Genomic DNA, 21107 nt, shown 5'->3' with positions numbered 1-21107 from the left:
GGCGTTCTAGGATTCATATAGCCGACCCTACTTAGTGGGAAAAGGCTTTGTTGTTATTGTTGTTGTTGTAGCGATAAGCGTCGAGGAAAAAGGCATGGCATCTGTTTGGGGACAATATTCTGTACAAATGAAGTTATCTGGATACATAGATATGCGGAGACGATTGTACAATACATGATGCTCCATCAAACTATTTTTGGGGATCTAACACATGTCCATGAGAGTCGCAAATATATTTGGTTGCTCATACAAGCTTAACAATTACTAGATGATTCAAATATTTGAAGAATGATGCAATTCCCTTATGAAATTTTGGCGACTTACATTATCCTGATCAACTTCTTTTATACTATCTTCAAGAAGGACGTCAGTCATGTGATGTTCTGTACAAGCTTGCTGGAGCTCATCAACCGTAATATAACGACTTTCATTCTTATCAAAGTATCGGAAGGCTGCAACCAGATGTTCTTCACGTTCTAGTTTGTTAAGATGAACTGTAGCAGCTATAAATTCCCCATAATCAATTGTTCCACTGTGGTCCACATCAGCCTGGGAAAGAACGAAAAAATGCGCCTTGTGAAACATAAACAAAGTTGGAACATAAATAAGCACAAAATTGAGAACTAGACTAGTAGGCAAGCCAACTACAGATGATTCTGTTTGGAAACAAGCATCTTACCGCAGCCATAAGATCACGTATCTCTGTATCCTTCATGGTAGAGCCATATCTCCGCAAACCAGCTTTAAGTTCGTCAAATGTTATTGCACCACTATTACCAGTATCCATAGCCTGAAACATCTCTCTGAGTCCAGCAATCTCCTCCTCAGATAGGCTTTCAGCTATTACCTGATATAACATAAAGCCAAAAAAACCTTAAGCATAAGTTGTAGCATTCTAGTTAAGGGGCATGCCAAAAGTCAACGTCACATATAAATATTCTTTACAAGAAAATACTAAATCTGATAGAAATGCCAAACAGTGTTCCAGACTCCCATGCACTTACCAGTAAAGCCACCTTCTTTAACTTGTTCATAGCAGAAAACGTTTCGCAAATCCAAGGGTGACCTAAAAATGAAAATTCATCACTTAAAAGCAAAAAGTGAGCAACATATACCGGACAATTATTGTTAATTCCACTTCAACAGAATCATTCTGGTTGTTCATTTCCTCAAATTTGAGAACCCTCACATTAAAAAGGAAATTTAAGAAATTGGTGTGACTTGAAAAGGAAGCAAAATTTCCCACGCCATACACTTGAAATGGATAAAATCAAGGCAGACTTTGAAAGTTTATTTCTTTATGGCAAATTTCGCTACAGAAAAAGTAGCCGTTTCTCTTTAAATCAAGTTTTAAAGATAACAAATAGGCCATTATATACATGTCCATAACTAGCGCTTTATAATGTATAAAACATAAACAATACCAAAATAATAAAAGCCTTGCCTACTTGCTGTCTTATTTCTTGGTCAGACAAGTGAGCTATCAAAGTACAAATTTGCCTTAAAAAGTTTTTCCTAATCACTTTCATTTGCTTCATCTAGGGAGCAGCCTCTCCATAAATTGGGGTAAGGCTAGCCGACATTCACCTCTCCCAGACCCTGCGTAAAGCGGGAGCCTTGTGCACTGGGTACGACGACTTTCATTTGCTTCATACTCGATCACTTGATCCACTAACTTGAGGCTCCATCTCCTGATCTACCATCTTTGGAATCATCATCTTGTATTGTTTCTTCTTCTACTTTTGGTGCCCTCGACATGAACACATGATCAAATTTGAATTTCTCAGCATCTTCGGCATACAATGGGCATATACCACAGCTTTCCACCTTCATAGGGGAAGCAGAACCAAAATCTTCAAAATCTTCAAAATCTCTAGAATTATCTTTAAAATCCACCGGCCGGAAGACAACAGAGGCCTCTTTGGCAAGTTTGTAAACATCAGGGGAGCAGTTTTTTCCTACCTCTTCACTTCTAAAGGCCTCATTCCACACATGCACGTGATGGCAGTAGCGGCTTTCGCTTGGGATCAAGTACACTGAACTGAACAGTTCATGTCTTTCACCCATGAATTTGACAATGAATTCAGCTCTCACCGTCCTGTAGTCATGCCACCGCCCTGAAACCCCAGAAAGAACAACAGAGAGAGCGAAACCAAATAAACCTGTTCGAAACCAATCTGGACAAAGCTCGATGTCTACTGAAGATTCCTCATTTTGATAGCTGAACCAATTTGGAATTTCTTTTCCTGGACATGCAATGTTAATCTGAGGCCGGGGATTACAAGACCAGCGATGGTACTTAAATGGCACAACAGTTGCCATTCGCATAATTGTAATATGTGCTTCATCCATTATGTTGCTTCTTGAATTACTATCCAATTTTGGGCAATCAGTAAAAACTCTGCAACAATATTTAGGTTTATCCCAACCTTGTGTGAGTGCTGTCCTTGAACTTGACACTATCTTCAGCGACGTGCAGTGTTCAGCTTTAACATTACATAGCACTGGGAGCTCTGGTATAGATTGAAGCTGCTCACAGTAGCTTAAGTGGAGTATAGACAACCGAGAAGCTTGTTTGATGCTTGCTGGTATTTCCAATATACCGCTGAAGCTGAGATCTAGTTCTTCTAAAGAGAGAAAACCGACAGAGCTGGAAGGTAATTTTTCAAGTCTCCGACAGCTATAAAAGTCGAGACTTTTAAGATTGGTTAAACTGTAGATACTTGTTGGGACATCCTTAAGTTGATAGCAGCTACTAAGGTTTAAATCTTGAAGCCTATTTAGATTTCCAATAGACGAAGGAAGCATTTCGACAGCTGTCTTGCGCAAACTAAGATACACCAAATGTTCCATTGGCTTCAAGATTTCAGGGAATTTGGAAAATCTAGAGCACTCGGTGAGATCAAGACTCTCAAGATATTTCAACTCACAAATTGATGAGGGTAGCTCTGTAACTGCTGTTTGAATTAAACTTAAGAACTTCAAATGTTCCATTGGCTCCAAAATCTCTGGAAACTTTTCAAATTTAGAGCACGAATGAAGATTGAGTATCTCGAGATTTTTCAACTTACACTTGCTGCTTGGAAGTTTCTTAAGGTCTTTGCATTGCCATAAATTCAAGTAAGAAATATTTTCGTTAGACCAAACTGATTCAGGCAACTCCTTTATACCACTGCATCCTAAATTTAAGTATTGAATATTTCCTGGCATCTCTAGAAGATACTTGAGTCTCGTGCAGTCTTCAAGATCAAGATGAGTAAGCTTGTCAAGATGTTGAAAATACGAAGGAATTTCAACCAAACTTGTACAGCCCCTGAGATCTATCTTCACAATTTTTAGACTCCTAGAGAGATTTGGAACTTCAGTTAGACGGTAAGATTGCGACATATCGATAACTTGCAAGTTGACAAGTATCTGCAACAAATGAAATAGAAATATAAAGAATTAATATAATTTCTACACTTGATTTTATACAAGAATTAAAATAGGCATACAATATAATATACCTGCTCTTCTTTCCAAAGCTTCGTAACCTTGCTCTGTGGCATATGAAGCTCAACTAGATTTTCCGGACAAAATTTTGACGGCAAAGATTCCAGTGGATATCCAAACCAGTATAGATAACGAAGGGAATCGGGAAGGTCTAGAGCGGTGATTTTGAAGCCATCATCCACAATTAGCATTATTAGGTTAGACATCTTTTTGAAGTCTGCATGTTTCAATGATCGCTCATGAAGATCATACCAATTAACCTGTATGGCTTCAACATTTGGAGTTTCCTGAGAATAAGAAGAAAGTTTAAATGTGAATATAAACATATTAAAATGTAATGCACATTTGGAACAAAGAGTATTTGCGATGGTAATCATGTACAAGAGTCTTAGTCTAGTCAAATATCCAACATAATTGTATCCTCCTCTACTTGTCTAAATAAACGAACATTTGTTCATATTCCAAACACTTCCTAACACAATAAATATTCAATCAAATTCATCTTTTAACAATCTCACTTCTTTATTATAAATTAGTTTTACTTTGTTCTGTTATCATCTCAAGTTTGTAATTTTTATTTTCTAAAAAATGAAAAGAAAAAATTTGAATGCATTTGGCGCTTACCGTGTTACTCTTCAATACACGATAGATATCCTCAGCAGTGAACAACCTACTCCTTTTACCGGGATCTTTAATACCTTGTTCTTGAACAGTTTGCCTTCCCATTTCTTGTAGCAAATCGTGCATCTCTATGGTTTCCCAACCCCGCTTTGAATCAATTGATATGAGACACCTATTAATGAGAATATCAATTCCGGTTTTCGGAAAGCGTCCACAGGAAGCTAACGTTCGTTTTACCTCATACAAAGCATTCCCTTTATGAAAACATGCTATATCCAGAAATATCTCCTTCTCACTTTGTTCCAATCCATCATAACTTGTTCTCAACACTTTCTGGATATCTTTGCTGGGAAATCGTTTCAATTTGTTGAATTGCTCTTCCCATTCTTCTTTGCTCTTGCAATTGCAGAACGACGATCCCAGAACTGTGAGAGCTAAAGGAACGCGTCCAGCATAGTCCACCGCCTTTTCTGCCAACTCCTTATAATCTGCTATAGGAGAACTTTTATTCTTGAAAGCATGAGAACAGAAGAGCTGAAGAGCATCATCCCGTTTTAATCCCTCAACCTCGTAGATCTTACCCTCTTCAGGAAGTGTTCTCTTATCTCTACTTGTGATAATGATTCTACTTCCAGTGCCATACCGAAGACGCTTGCCAGCTAAACGTTCCAGCTGTATTGAATCACTCACATCATCAAGAACGATGAGGACCTTTGTACACTTGAGCCTCTCTCGAACAAAAGTTGATCCCATGGATAGACCTTCTTCCTTTAATATCTCCTTAAGAAGTGTTTTTTCCAAGTGAACTAGTCCATCTGCTTTTTCTGACTTCTCCCTAACATTCTTAACAAAACAAGAAGCTTCGAATTTAGAAGAGAGTTTGTGAAATATAGTTTCAGCAAGGGTGGTCTTGCCAATACCACCCATGCCCCAAATTCCAACAGTGATGCAAGCATCCGATGAATGAATGCCCAATAGCTCTTCAATTTGCGGAATGCGACTTTCAATTCCAACCAGGCCCTCTAAATCACATGATGATTCACAAATCAATTTGGTCCAAATACGATCGACAACATTCTTAATTAGATCTGCCTCCGTCCTGCGCATAGAGATATATATGATTAGGTAGAAAAGCAATAGTTAGTCTTAAATACGCTTGACCGAATCTTAGCACAAATCAAATTGTCATAAGTTTAAAGAAAATTTATAATTTTATACAAGTTAAAAGGATAAGTTAGTTACCCGGATTTGTTTGAATAATCAAACCCAGATAGATTGGCCGCAGTCGTCAAAGCATCCCTCCACTTGTGCACCTTGTCGATACTGTTATCGACACGTTTTTCAAGTTGAGCAAATGCATCCGCATAACTCCCGTGTTGTTTTCGTACATGAGATGGATTGATGTCGAAGAATATGGGTATGACCATCTGGCCATATCTTTCCTTGCATTCGAGTATATGCTCAAGCTCATCCAAACACCATGTGGAAGAAGCATAGTTTTGTGAGAAAATGATCACCGAAATGGTGGATTTCTCGATTGCTTCTAGAAGGGCACTTCGGATTTCCTCTCCTTTCTGAAGTCTGTAATCGATGTAGGTTTCAATTTTCTTCTGAAGTAAGGCAGCATGAAGATGGCTGGTAATACCAAGGCGGGTGTCCTCACCTCTGAAACTGATAAACACATCGTACTTTTCTCGACGAAGGGGGATATCAGCATCCTCGTCATCAGCAACAGCAGCACAATCAGCTACAGCAGAATCAGTCGCAGGAGACGAAGAAGAGGAAAATGTCAAAGATCTGCAGCACAAGTACAACAGAGTCCCGATGGCGATGACGATGATGTTGAAAACTTGAATGAACGCAATCAACTCCATCTCTCTATTGCTTGGATCAGATAGCAAAAAGAGAATCTGAACTGGTCGCACCTGAGACTAGATTGGAGTTGACCACAGAAAAATTGAAATCGTAGTCTGTGCACAAAGTTACAAAGGCTCCATGGAGGACAAAAATTGAAAATTTGGAGAAACAAGGATCAGTCACTTTCACATACTTAAAAATACTTTATAATTGATAATGCTGCTACTTAAATTTTCTTTTAAATATGCCTAATTAAAAGAAAAGTTTGTCCAAAACATTTTCTGTAAAGCATCTTTCAATAAAATATACGCCTGTTCCAAGAAAATCATCAGAGATTAAACAATAAAAAACAAAAACAAAATATAAAGACGAAATTGCGCCCACTTTCAGCGCAGAAACAATCTGCGTTCAAACGGAAGAAAGGTTAGAGTATATCCCTAGTGGAGGACTTAAAAGAGAGAGAGGTTGAATTTCCTCTGCGCACTTAGACACGGCCAAATAAAAAAAATAAAGGTCTAGATTTTGGAGACGAATTTTCTGTAAAAGCTGGGAGGGATTGAGATAACGGTGCAATGAGAGTGGATGGGGTGAGAGAGATCTTTCAGTACGACCAAAATGCACAAGATAATACATCATCACGTATTATTATATAAATGGTAAAATGTGTATATTAAAAAGTTAATAATTTAAAGAATAAAATTTCTTATAATTTATATAAAAACACGTGATGTATCATTAGTGTTCCGGTCATAATTTATTAATAATTATACCCATTTGTCTTTAAAAATGTACCACTTTGTTATATGTAAAATGTACCCATTTTTTTTGTAAGTACCATGACACACCACGACCGAAGTCAAGATATGATGGCCGACACCCAAAAATGACGTAACCATTTAATGAGTGATGTAGAAATGTAGATAAATTTAAACGGAAATTAGAACATAATTAACTAATAAAGAGTGAAAGCAATAGTGTGAAGTACCCATAAAACAAAGAACCAGGATCCTCGCCGGATCCATTTTTTAGGGATCCCGCAATTATGTTAGTTTATCGTATATCATGCAGTTAGAAATTATTTAAAATTCAAAATATAAATAGTACCTAACAAAAATTAACTATAAAATATACGATGAACAGACACGATTACGAAATTCTTAACATCCCTAGCGAATGGATTCGGTCAGGATCCTGGTTAGTATACAAAAGCAAAGGCATGTCAAAAAAATTTGCATATTATTGTACTAGTAAAAACTTGAAAACCACCGAAGAGAATCAGCATAGTCCCATGTGCCCCCATGTGCATATTATTGTAAAATGTTTTTCTATTGTTAGTCATCATTGTGTTTTCTCCACTGTGGAGTAGAAAATGACAGCTCATTTCCCTGAGCTCTCTCAGCTATCAAAGTAAATATGGCGTAATGAAAATAGAAGGGATTAAGTTGATGAGGACTTGGTTGGAATGAGAAGAAATTAGAAACCGATTCTTGTTGAAACTGTGTACTTAAATATTCTGAAATCGAAATATAAATAGTGAGTTTGTTGTGTGCTTACTATAATACCCTTATTCCAAAATCATAAAGCAGTGGGTTTGTTGTGTGCAAACTTGAAATTTTAAAAATATTAAGAGGGCATAATAGGTAAAAAAATTGCATTCCCATTCCCTCCCTCTTTTTGAACTCAAATACCACACACATCTAAGAAGTTCAATTCCTCCATTTTGGGGAGTTTGATTTCGGATTTTATGTGAGCCCCACTTACTTTTTCATTCCCTAAATGTTAGTAAATATTGGAATGCTTCAGAAGGATTGCGATTCCGTTTCTTTCCACTCCATTCTCTCAGGAGAGAGAGAGAGAGAGAGAGAGAGAGAGAGAGAGAGAGAGAGAGAGAGAGAGAGAGAGAGAGAGAGAGAGAGAGAGAGAGAGAGAGAGAGAGAGAGAGAGAGAGAGAGAGATAGGGGATTTCTTATTCATGAAAGATTTTTTAATATGATCGGTAAACGAGGTGGTACCACGTATCATTGGGAAATTTTATTTAAACCCGTTTGTTGTATCTCTACACCCAACTTATTAAAATTCTCTATCACATTTCCAAATTTGCCCTTAAATAAGTAGTAAAAAAAATATATTAAAACCCAAAACCCATGAACTACAAAACACTATTTTTATCTCTACACCCATTTATTTATTCATGTAAACTCAACTCAAACGCCAAAAATGAATTTTCAAAATAGCAAAGTTATTTTATTGTTGCAAATACTTATATAGTAGTCAAATTACTTTTCAAAAGAAGATATATGTTTTTTGCGATGATGTTCCAACCAAACAATTGTGTCAGAAATTTTTTTTCGAACAAAATAATCTATATTTGTTAGAGTGCACAATCGTCGCAATAACAATTTTCGACCCTAAAATACTACTCTAGTCTGTTGCAAATATTATTTTCTATACAATAGGGTTATCGTTAAAACACCTTATCAAAAAAAAAAAAAAAAAAACAAAACAAAGGCATTTCCAATGGGAATTGTGGTAAAAAAATAAATGCTTTCTAGTAAAAATTCCACTTAGTATTGTTCAAATAATATTTTGTATTATCATTAATAAAACAAATATATATAAGATCAATGTGGTAAAACTAATACATTCATTACAAACCTAAGATATGTGTTTGAACATACTAACACTAGTCCTCAAACTCTGAAATGCAAACTTGAATTGTTTCGAAGACGTGCAGATAAAAACATCTTCTTTTGTACATACAACGCATGTAGCTTCTTCATCACTCCATATAGCTCCTTGATCACTGCTTATATATCTCACTAAGCCAAAACCACATAACCACAAGTTTAATTAATTATTATACAAATATCAGAAGAATTCAAAGCATACATATGTGTGTATGGGTGAAAACCAAGGTTCTAAAAAACATTAGGCGCTAGTCGGGCGGTGACGGATTTAGGTAAATTTTTTATATATCTTGTAAATAAATGCATATTTACACATAAAAAATTATACTTGTATGAAATTCATGAATAAGCTAATAAAAGAATAGTGATATTAGTTATATATATATATATAATATACATACATACATATAAGTCAGAAAGTGAAAAAATGTGAAGTTTTCAAAAGATGACGAAATTCTTCTCTCTGTTTTAGGCTTTTAAAATAGAATAATAGAGATAAAACAGTAATTTAAGATATTTTAAAAATAAGAGATATAATATTGGAAGATTTTTAAGATTTTTTTAAATGGGAAGAGATAAAATCATGTCTGACCCCCATCTCCAACCCTTCTCTCACATCACCCGAGAAGTCTCCATATGTAATAGTAGAGAAAAGATTAAAAAAATCAATTCTATTATTTAATGATTAATGATAAGGCATAGTGGGAAACAAATACAGTAAAGTGAGTTGTTTTCCAACGCCTCTTTCACATCACCGAGAAGTCTCTCTGACTCTCGCACATCTTCGTCCGAGATCTCTCGAACATCTTCTTCTTCTTCTGGGTTGTTTTCAAATTTCTCTTCAGAAAAATTAATGAAAATGGTTTGAAAACTTTGAATTTTAACGATAAGGACAAAATAAAAGGTAAAGTAAATAGTACCATGTTTAACTTTTTATTGTAAAAATATGATTTTTCCTTAAAATGTACAGTACCGCAAACTTTTCGTTAAAATTCCATTTCTCTTCCTCATCACTCACATATACTTCTTATTATCCATTCTTTACTTATCAAATTATAAAAAGAAAAAAATATACATCATTTGCATAATGATTATTTTGATATTGTCTTTCAGAGCTGTCGTTGAGGGGGAGCTACTGGTTCCATGGCACAGGGTTCCAAAATTTTTGGGGCCCCCAAAATAGTTTTCTATCTAATCGGGTTAAATAATATTATATTATTTATATAAATAAAAAAACTATTCAGAACCAAAGAAAAGATATAAAAATTCTAGTGGGGCCACAAGCTATGTGAATGGCTACATAAACCACCAAATCCTAAGAAATTTTATAAAAATTATAAAATAATGATATTTCTCCTAATGTTTCTCAATTCTCACTCCAAGAGTCACGGTCCGCTTCTCTCTCTCACCCCAGACGCCCCCTCTCCTGCTTCTTCTGTATCTCCCTCCTCATTACTTTTTTTTACACAAACCATTAAACCCTAAATTCAGAATTTCATGTCATTGAGGAAAATTTTCCAAATCACAAAGACTATTGATGTAACATCTCACATTACCCAGGGAGTGATCCTTAAATGTATATTCACATCCCTACCTAGCACGAGGCCTTTTGGAAGTTCACTGGCTTCGGGTTCCGTAGGAACTCCGAAGTTAAGCGAGAATGAGGCCAGAGCACTCCCAGGGTGGGTGACCCACCGAGAAGTTGCTCGTGAGTTCTCAAAAATAAAATCGTGAGGGAATGGTAAGCCCAAAGCGAACAATATCGTGCTACGGTAGTGGAACCGGCCTGGGATATGGTGGACCCGAGCGGGGATGTGACAAATGGTATCAGAGCCAATCCTTGGCCGGAAGTGTGCCGACGAGGACGTCGGGCCCCTAAGGGGGTGGATTGTAACATCCCACATCGTCCAGGGGAGTGATCCTTAAATGTATATTCACATCCCTACCTAGCACGAGACCTTTTGAGAGCTCACTGGCTTCGGGTTCCGGAGGAACTCCGAAGTTAAGCGAGAAAGAGGCTAGAGCACTCCCAGGATGGGTGACCCACCAGGAAGTTGCTCGTGAGTTCCCAAAAATAAAACTGTGAGGGAATGGTAAACCCAAAGCGGACAATATCGTGCTACGGTGATGGAACCAGCCTGGGATATGGTGGACCCGTACCGGAATGTGACAATTAAAGTGGTGTGGTGTAGACTTCAATTAAAGTAAGATATTTACTAATTCAAGTATATTAAGTTGGAATTAGAAGATTTAGGTATTTTTTATTGATAATGATTTTTTTTCCTTTTGCACTTTTTAGGGCAAAGCAGTGAACAAAAACCACTAGACACACATGCATTGAGAACAATTAGGTTTTATTGTTTAGACTTAGTATAATTTAATTGTGATATCGTTTGAGATATAAAAGATGACACTTACAAAAAAATATTCATGTGGCTACTTGAAACGTCAAAGAAAAAAAAGTTGAACAACTGACTCATCTAAAAAACGAGGTATTGATAGGTTTTTTGTTAAAGAAAAAGAACCACGAAGTTCAATTTTTTTTTAAAGATTGTCTTAAGAAGGGCCTATTTTATAAATTCGCACAAGGTCTCCGAAATCTCAAAGACAAGTTTCCTAATTCTATTGGATAATGATGCTTAAGATTGTTGGATTAAAAGTTTGAATCATCTTCAATTTCACTTGCTTCAACATGGAAGGGCTAGACAATTTTAAGTAAATTTATTATATAAATAAATTAGAGTAAAAAGAAAAAGAAAAGAATTAAATAGTACCCCAAAAAAATTTAAACAAATATTACAGAAATTGTCAAATTGATCTTGGTTAAATACCATGCAAACCATTCAAGCGGAAAAATCAAGCCAACCAAATAGATCGGGTCATCCTATCCTATCCAAGCAAATCACCAAGTACAAGAATACTCCTCACCTACCAATAACAACTATCACTATTATTAACCACCATTTTTCAATTCAGACAACGACTAAAATAATTTGCTAGAAAAGCTACAAATACAAGTTTGTGATGCTGCAAATGTCAAGTAAAAAACGTAATAACAACGCGTAGCACAAAGAGTTAGGGGTGCTTGTTGTAGGTTTTCCGACAGACCAAAAGTGTGGCTAATCGCTCATAGGCTTGATTTCCGACGACAGGAGGTGTATCCACACCTCCACATCTTTGTAGCTTTGCCGGTGCTTCACGGCAAGCCAAAAACATAATAACAACGTGTTAAGCAAGCCGCTTAATGGTTCAAACATAATCTATGCATCATGCCAAGCCAAGGACAAAATAAAATCACACAGTGTGTTGGAAATTTTGAGTAGAAATTTCATTGTCCCACATTGACCATTCCCAAAAGGTTTCATCACTTTATAAGACTTTATTCCTTATAGAAAGTGATTGGAATGATGGACCTTGGAAAATAAATTTGGGCTCAACTTTGAGGTTGGGCTTTAGGGTGTGCTAATGAATATATTTTTAAACTTAATAGACTCATCTTTTCAGATGAAGTCTGAAGCGATGGAAGAACGCCTCCCCACCCAAAAGACGCATCCCATATTCATATCTGTTGCGAACATGCATAATACAACAATATATACATCATTTTGCATAGAATTTAGGATATAGAAAATCAACATTCTTCTTCTACAATCTTAAATATCCTTTATAAGAAAACCACACAGAAATTCGTCAGAAGTCAAGTTTTTCGGTGCTAGAGTTCTAACTTGATCGTTGAATCCTGGTGAAACAGACGTCCGTAGAACTACAAGCATTGAGTAGGGACGGAATTTCAATTTATCACAGATTGTTGACATATCTCCAATAATCTTGAAACAGAAATTCATGGATCAACAATATGTGAATGTGAATGGCGCTGTGCCAAAATACTTTGAAAAGCCTGAGAAGTTCAAAGGGCTGGATTTCAAGAGATGACAAGAGAAGATGTTGTTTTTCCTGACAACTATGAATCTCGCTCATGTTGTCAATGAAGAAGCTCCGAAGTCTAATGAGAATCCGATGACGAAAGAGACTGTCATGGCAATTGAAGTTTGGAATCATTCTGAGTTTTGTTGCAAGAATTATATGCTGAATAGTTTGGATGACAATCTTGACGACATTTATTCTCTGTGCAAGACAGCAAAGGAGTTATGGGAATCCCCGGAGAAAAACTCAGCATAAATTCAATCAGATACTGAATAGAAAAATATGGTAGTGATCACACTTACTTTGGGTTCAGTTGTGCAGTAGTTCACCCTGCACATAGTATAATGAAAGCGGCCCATTGGATCTCACTTAACCTGCAGTAAATACAGGTAGAAACAAAAGTTCATAAGAACTGTATCTTCAGCCAACAGTATACAGCAGCACACAAATAGGCAGCTTAGCGTAGTCGTATTTACTTACTTTCTCTTGAGTATGATTCTGTACAAAATTCCAGTACTGATAATGTTGAAGTTCTTCAGTATTTGATAACCCGGAGCATCCACATACGCAAATATATAATACTGCCACATACAAATGAGCATTAGATGTAATTACACATCAGAAAGTAAAAGGACGCAATTTACTGACGCAAACAGAAAACATACAACAGCAACCAACCTGAAGCAAATTCTTGACTAGGTAAAGAAATGCCGGAATCTGATATACAATAACTTCATCCAGTTTTGCACTCAACCTAATTCAAAGGCAGAATATAATCATGTAACTTGGGGTTTAAGTCTCTTCACGTCGCTTAGCATATAGTCAATCCTCAAACCCAAAACATTATACAACGCGAACAGAATCGAGTTCTCCCATAACATTACTATAATTCAACAACAATGAACAACTTTCAAACCCATAAAAAGTTGCAATGCAAAACCTGTTATCTTCAATAACACCTTCATTCCTCCAGATTCGCGCCAAAGCAGCAAGCGATATTGCACACTTCAAAGCCTCCACCTAATTCCCAACACACAACGCATTTCAAGTCACGCGAAATTTGCAGGGGTGACACTATACTCATACTTGCCGGCCCTCTTCGACCACACAATCAATATTGCTTGTGAACTGGTCAAAACGGTCAAAGCTATAGTAACAGCCGACCTATTCCAATCAACCCAAAACCATTCATCAAGTTAAATTAAATTAAAAAAATACCAAATTTCAATCAATTGGAACAAAATAGCAAAAGTTGGGCAAGCTTTCGAGGTCTCCGGGGGCTGATGATTCGTCTTGATCCTGCAATTAGATCAAATGGGTACTGAAAAAAGGTTGAAAATTTGAGGTTTGCAGAAAGAAATCTGGTAATTTATACGGGATATACCTGATCTTTGAGCTTCCTGTACTCCATTGTTACGCTCTGTTTGGTTTTCTTTGTAAATTTGGTGCTTTCAGATCCCTAGAGCCATTGGAGGACACTGGGCTCTGAGAATTTGTTGCCACAGAGTGAGCCACAAGCAAGAAGAAAACCGTCCGGGACGACGTCGTCGTCGCATGTTCTTTCCTTTTTGGTCTGAACTCGCTAATGGGCCTTGTTTTCTTCTGGCCTGCTATTACTCGGCCATGCTAAAATCCATATTCTGATCGGGCAAATGAATGACCTAAGACCAATAAGAAAACTTCACACGCCTTTGTTTATTTATGTTATTCTCGTTGATTAATTAAAATTCATAAATAAATAAGAATGTGCAACAGGTAAAATTTGTGTATGCAAATCGCCTATCTTTATCTAAGGAAGGCTTCTATACGCATTCAAACATCAAAATGTTTAGGATTGACTGGAATATGACAACTTACTAAGGCTTTGTTTGGTATAAGGATCTGATTGCATTGGATTGAATTAGATTAGATAACCCTCTAAATTCATGGTATATTGAAGTTAGAATATAATAATTTTTCATTCAGAGTGGATTAGAAGAGGATCGGAAAAGAAACTTTTCCCTTCTCATCCTATAATTTTGGGAGGATGATTAGAATTTATAAGTTTTCTTTTTGATCAATTCATCTCCTACATCTAAGTTGGTCTAATTTTTTCATTTCTTTGTTGAACATACCTTGAAAATTGTGTCTTATCCATTCTGATCTAATTCTCCATATACCAAACGATGAATGATAAAATGGATGAATGCCCACGTGAATATTGCGTCCAAGCGAAAAGATGAACTCTCAAGAAAGAAAATTATATCCCTCATAATCTTTCTATATATTTTTTTAAGAAGAAATGCTAAGAGATTCTCTTAAAAACAGTCGGATAAAAACTTCTCACATGGCATTGGCTCTAAACAGCATAATCCCCCACACCACAGCTTTAAGCCTAAGCACTTCTCTGCCCTCTCCCAAAATGCCCTCCAGCCCCCAATTCCAACAGCCTCACAACCTCCGCCAGAGCGGTCAGATTGTCCAGAGTGCCGCCTCTTCCTCCTCCAACATCGCCGTCTCAGATGTTAAGCTGCAGCTCCAGGAGGAGGACCACAGCAATGGCTTCAATCCCACTTCTACTTTTGCTCCTGGTGAGTGTATTTTAAGCGCTTTTGCCAAAAATCTGCTTGTTTAGTTCTGGATTTTTTTTAGGTTCTGTTAAAATCATCTGATTGTTATTGTAGCATAAAAAAAGTCTGCATCTTTGCATTGATATTTAGAGCAACTGCATAAGTGGGAAATGGTGTAATGGAAATGTAAAATTTTAGTTATTACTTTGTAAAGAATTTTCAGGCTGGCAATGTAAAATGGCCAGTTATTAAGTACCCAGTTTGATAGAAGAAAGAGAACTGGATAAGGGTTGCATTTTTTGGATTAGGGTTGCGTAGCAGATGATAGGAAGAGGATAAATGGGAAATTGAGTGATAAAATGTATGATTTTTATGATTAATTTCCAAAGAAATTGCAATCGGGTAATCTAAAACGGTCAGGTATTTAATACCCGGTTTCATTCATAGTAGAGAAGGCACTGGATAAGAGATATGATGGTCAAATTTCCATTTGTTATGTTAACTATCTGACGTCTAGAATCTAAAAGTTGATATATTTATGGTGCACTGTAATTCAATTTCTCTTTTATCTATCTCTTTTATGTGTTCAAGCGTGGTCCGAATTTGCCAGAAATGTGTCCGGGGAATGGGATGGCCATGGAGCGGACTTCACAAGGGAAGGGTATCCTATAGAACTTCCAGAGAATGTAGTGCCTGAAGCTTACAGGGAGTGGGAGGTTAAGGTTTTCGATTGGCAGACTCAATGCTCGACTCTTGCTAACCCAGATGAGCACATTCTTGTATACTAGAATATAGAGCTACTTCCTACCGTTGGATGTGAAGCTGATGCTGCTACTCGATATAGAGTCATTGAGAAGAATGTTGGTGGTCTGAGTAACAAAGTTTTTGCCTTTGCATATCAGTGTAGCGGATGTTATGTGTCTGTCTTGCCAATTCAGGATAAGGGTACGTATAAGTTACAGGAGTTGGAGTATTGCTTGATCAATCCTCAAGATAAAGAGTCTCGGGTGAGAATAATTCAGGTCATCCGCATAGAGAATGAGAAGATGATGCTGCAGAATATTAGAGTTTACTGTGAGAATTGGTATGGGCCATTCAGAAATGGGGATCAATTAGGTGGATGTGCTATCCGTGATTCTGCTTTTGCTTGTACGGCTGCACTGGAAGCTTCAGAAGTTGTTGGAACTTGGCGGGGTCTCGGTGCTGTTGCCAGTTTCCGTGGTACTCAAAATGTGAGTTGATCCTCCTCCTTTTGGTTATGTGTGTATATTTCTATGACATGCTTAACCTAAGCAAAAATCCTTGAAAATCTTTAAGTCTGCTGAAGCGGTTCAAAACATTCTTTTGTTTGGTTAAAAGTTAGGCACTTTGCTCACTCTGTACGTTCACTTCATTTGTTGTTTTTGTCACTGTGGGCATCACAAAACATCAACATATTTCTTTCATTGAATCTTCATTGATCATTTTATGTCACTCTTTAATATCTTTTCTTTGATATTTTCTGAAGTTATGGCCTCCTATCCATCGATTTGGTAGATAGTCATTTATTTGTCGGATTTCTTGTAACTCCCTCGTCTAATAAGTATATAATGTGAACTTGATGAACAGAATGTTCTTCAAGAACTTTTAGTCAACAGTGAGCAGAGCTCCATGAGAGATGAAAGTGGTCTCGTATTGCTTCCCAAGCGGCTGTGGTGTTCCATAAAAGAAAGTAAAGATGGTGATACTTGCAGCAAGGTAGGATGGTTGTTAGATCATGGACGTGCCATCACATCAAGATGCACCTTCTCAAGCACAGCAACGTATAGGCTCGTTTATTTTTGGTTTTCAATGTTTGGTGCAGCATGTCAGCATCCAATGACAAGAACAAACCAGCTAAGGATTCTGTCCCAACATATTTGGCTTGATCATCGTAAATAGGTTCTGAGAGATGGTTCATCTATTCATCTTTGGATAGTGCTCCCATATTCATAGCTTCCCCGGTGAAATTCATCCGTGTCAGTTGAATTATTTTGCTCCGAATAAGTTTTTGTCTGCATATCCTTTTTGTTTTTAGTTTAGTCACGTAAATCAATCTGCAATTCTGATCATTCAGTGTCTCGCGTACAGTGTAGACATGCTTATTTTGACATCATTCATCATCTTCTTTTACAGGAAATCTCGGTAGCGAATGAAACTGCAGTTTTCAAGGGCACATAGACATTTTGGATTAACTCAAATTCGCAATATGCAAACACAGATGTAGGACTCATGAAATGTATCTAAAATTTTTCTCTTCCTGTATTTTTTTTTGGGGGGATATGTTTGATTTGATGTATAGCAATAAGGCATCCACATGAATGTAGAAAAGTTTTGTCATTTTTTTTCAAATTCATATTATAAAACATGCTTTGAAATCTTTGTACAAATGATTTCCAAGCTTATTTACAGACAAGATGGTAGCTTTGATTAGATATGAAGTAAGCAAAACATACAAGGTTCCTTATATTTGGGCGTTTATGGTACTACGGAGTATAGGATATTCTTGAATTTTTAATAATTAAAATTCATTTTATTTTTTGTTTTTTAACAAAGGCATAAAGATGTTCCTGAATTTTAATAATTAAATTTTAAATTTTGATTTTTTAACAAAGACATGACGGTTAAATAACTCGGATCTATTTTTTAGAAAACCATATAAAAACTGTTAGTATAATTTGTTAATTGGAGGGACAGACAAATTCCAGAGACAGATTCAAAGGAATCCAATCTGGGTCTGTCCACTTGTCACTGTAAATTTTTAAAATCTTGAGACAAATTGCACCGTATCAGTATTAATATTCTCTAAAATCATCTTAGAGAATAGATTCATTGCATCAAGAATTCAAGATCATCATCCAGATAAACGTTGCAGTACAGGACACTACGCTGGCAATAAATTTGTGTCATGAAATTTTTTCTTTATGTGGGGTGGAAATTACCAGATAGACTCGATATATCGTTGAGGACACAGAAATTATGTTACTGGAGATGAAATTAAATTTCCACTTTTTTACTGTTTTTTTATTTTTCTTTCTTTTGCAGCCCCTTTTCAATGTTGTAAATTGTACTCGTGCTGGGAGCCTGGAGTTATTTACCTTCTTCACCCACACACAAAAATACGTTAGAATCTTGAAATAACACTTCCCACTGTCCAAATATTGTTTGATCATCATACAGCAATACAAAAGGCATCAACAACAACAACAACAACAACAAAGCCTTTTCCCACTAAGTGGGGTCGGCTATATGAATCCTAGAACGCCATTGCGCTCGATTTTGTGTCATGTCCTCCGTTAGATCCAAGTACTCTAAGTCTTTTCTTAGAGTCTCTTCCAAAGTTTTCCTAGGTCTTCCTCTACCCCTTCGGCCCTGAACCTCTGTCCCGTAGTCACAATCTTCGAACCGGAGCGTCAGTCGGCCTTCTTTGCACATGTCCAAATCACCGGAGCCGATTTTCTCTCATCTTTCCTACAATTTCGGCTACTCCTACTTTACCTCGGATATCCTCATTCCCAATCTTATCCTTTCTCGTGTGCCCACACATCCCACGAAGCCTCCTCATCTCCGCTACACCCATTTTGTGTACGTGTTGATGTTTCACCACCCAACATTCTGTGCCATACAACATCGCTGGCCTTATTGCCGTCCTATAAAATTTTCCCTTGAGCTTCAGTGGCCTACGACGGTCACACAACACGCCGGATGCACTCTTTCCATCCAGCTCGTATTTTATGGTTGAAATCTCCATCTAATTCTCCGTTCTCTTGCAAGATAGATCCTAGGTAGCGAAAACGGTCGCTTTTTGTGATCTTCGCTAGATTGCTCCGGTCATTAGTGTGGATAAGTATATAAATGGATAGAGATAGGAAAGCAAACACAAGATGTACGTGGTTCACCCAGATTGGCTACGTCCACGGAATAGAAGAGTTCTCATTAATTGTGAAGGGTTTACACAAGTACATAGGTTCAAGCTCTCCTTTAGTGAGTACAAGTGAATGATTTAGTACAAATGACATTAGGAAATATTGTGGAAGAATGATCTCGTAATCACGAAACTTCTAAGTATCGGAGTGTGGTGTCGTCTTGACTTGCCTTATCTGTCTCATAGGTAGATGTGGCATCTTCTCTGGAAGTACTCTTCCTCCATCCAGGGGTGGTATCTTTAACTGGTGGAGATGCACAAGGTAATGTATCAATTTCACTTGAACCTTACTTGTAGTTTCAGGCTTGGTCAAGCGCGATACAAACCATGTAGTAGGAGTCCCCCAAGTCGCCGAGCTAGGGAGTCTGCTGAAAGAGGTGACAGACAAGGTAAGCAATCAGAGCTCCGACTGATTGTTCACCTTCTCCCCATCTTGCAGCAGCATGAAGGATAAAGAGAAGAAAACTGAGAAGAGATGATATGAGATACTTTTGCTTTTGAAGAAGTAACTTTCCACAGGCTTATTCTTGAACTGAGCTGGAGGGTTTTCTGGTTTCCTCCAGAGTATAAGGCCGACTGAAGAATTTGAGGGTCAAAACAAGTCCATCAAATCTAGAGTACGTTCTACCCTGCTGATATGGGATACTTTTGCTTTTGACAGAGTAATGGATGTATCGGCACGTGTGCTGTTACGCTTGTCTCCACATGCTTCCTTGTATCCTTCGCACTTGCCCTATCTGTTCCTCAAGCAGATGCGGAATCTTCCCTGGAAACATAAGATGTTGAAGATGAGTACTCGAGAGCAATGCCAGGTAAGTAATCAGGTAAGGGTTCCAGGCTGTCAGTTCCTGGCTGGGAGCTTGATTCCAAGTGCTGACTGATTGCTCTCTTTCTCCTTGTCTTGCAGGTAAAAACAAGGCCAAAAGAAAAGACAGGGAAAAAGCATGATATGGGATACTCTTGCTTTTAACCCTGATGATATGAGATATTCTTGCTCTAGTATAGCTTGTTTGCAGAGGTATTATCGGGGGGAAAGAAAGCTGAATATTTCGAAAGGCTTCGTTGGGAGTGCCCTCTCAGATATGATGAAGGGTTGAGCATTTTTGCAGGTCTGCCTGTCCATTGGGGATGGAGGTCGGCATATATAGGAGCCTCCCTAACAACAAGTAGTAATGCTATTCCTTTACCCTGCTTGGTCATAGCACGGTAGTGGGAGCTGCCAGTTTCACATGTTTTAACTCTGTCAGAGCACTTTGAAAAAGTGGTCTGTGGTATCTGGCTCTCGAGATTCGGAGAACGATGCCTCTTCGATTTTTGAGAAAGCAATCATGCTGAGGGTCTGACTCTCGAGATTCGGAGAGCAGTGTCTCTTCGATTTTTGAGGAAGTAATCATGTTGGGAGTCTGGCTCTCGAGATTCGGAGGGCGGTGCCTCTTCGATTTTGGAGCAAGCAATCTTGTTGGGAGTGTTGTCTCGAATGTGAGTAAAGGTTGGGCATGTTTGCTAGTCTACCTTGCCACGAAGCACAAAGGTTGACACACAGGGACTTTCCAATTATCCAGCAATGGTACTGTTCCTTTACCCTCTCTTCGATTTTTAAGAAAGTAGTCATGTTGGGAGTCTGGCTCTCGAGATTCGGAGGACGGTGCCTCTTCGATTTTGGAGCAAGCAATCTTGTTGGGAGTGTTTTCTCGAATGTGAGTAAAGGTTGGGCATGTTTGCTAGTCTACCTTGCCACGAAGCACAGAGGTTGACACACAGGGACTTTCCAATTATCCAGCAGTGGTACTGTTCCTTTACCCTTGTGGGTAATAATATGGTAGCTAGACCTTCAAAATTTATGTGTCTAAACTTTGTTAGTGCTGTTTCTTTGCTATTCTTTTACCTTTCTTGGTCAGAGCGATGTAATGGGAGCTGCAAGCTTCACGTGCTCAACTTTGGCAGAGAACTTTGGCAAAGTTATCTGTGGTACCCATGAGCTATTGTTGCGTGTGGGAAGTGGGTGATTGAACAGTAAGATTCATGTGCTTTCTA

At 37.6% G+C, this 21107-nt stretch overlaps 3 protein-coding genes and 1 pseudogene across 4 annotated transcripts in view; 1 reads left to right on the top strand and 3 right to left on the bottom strand.

Moving 5' to 3' along the window:
* The window catches only part of LOC103440923 (CMP-sialic acid transporter 2-like), a 53094-nt gene extending 38984 nt beyond the window's left edge, over window positions 1–14110 (bottom strand). The window contains exon 1 of the mRNA XM_070822490.1: window positions 13966–14110. Coding sequence (XP_070678591.1) covers window positions 13966–13992 — 27 coding nt within the window. The 5' untranslated portion in view covers window positions 13993–14110. The remainder of the gene's footprint in view (window positions 1–13965) is intronic.
* Window positions 219–1653, bottom strand: LOC139196609 (calcium-dependent protein kinase 6-like). The gene is made up of 4 exons (XM_070822933.1): window positions 1599–1653; window positions 1005–1066; window positions 680–847; window positions 219–549 (listed from the first exon to the last, which is right to left on the bottom strand). The coding sequence occupies exons 1-4, from the start codon at window positions 1651–1653 to the stop codon at window positions 274–276; spliced, it is 561 nt and encodes a 186-aa protein (XP_070679034.1). The 3' UTR covers window positions 219–273.
* LOC103428738 (disease resistance protein RPV1-like) lies at window positions 1279–6325 on the bottom strand. 2 transcript variants are annotated; one of them, XM_070822484.1, is made up of 5 exons: window positions 5356–6325; window positions 4117–5212; window positions 3507–3779; window positions 2430–3414; window positions 2213–2265 (listed from the first exon to the last, which is right to left on the bottom strand). In XM_070822484.1, the coding sequence occupies exons 1-5, from the start codon at window positions 5985–5987 to the stop codon at window positions 2261–2263; spliced, it is 2991 nt and encodes a 996-aa protein (XP_070678585.1). In that variant the 5' UTR covers window positions 5988–6325; the 3' UTR covers window positions 2213–2260. The 2 variants fall into 2 exon arrangements, with proteins under 2 accessions (XP_070678584.1, XP_070678585.1); XM_070822483.1 differs by having other exon boundaries at window positions 1279–3414.
* Window positions 14111–14731: 621 nt separating the features above from the next.
* Window positions 14732–17564, top strand: LOC103440962 (uncharacterized; annotated as a pseudogene).
* The last annotated feature ends 3543 nt before the right edge of the window (window positions 17565–21107 follow it).

Source organism: Malus domestica, chromosome 05 (genome assembly GCF_042453785.1).
Source record: "Malus domestica chromosome 05, GDT2T_hap1".
Taxonomy (NCBI): domain Eukaryota; kingdom Viridiplantae; phylum Streptophyta; class Magnoliopsida; order Rosales; family Rosaceae; genus Malus; species Malus domestica.
Note: the sequence above shows the minus strand (reverse complement) of the source record. Positions and strands in the feature narration are given on the sequence as shown.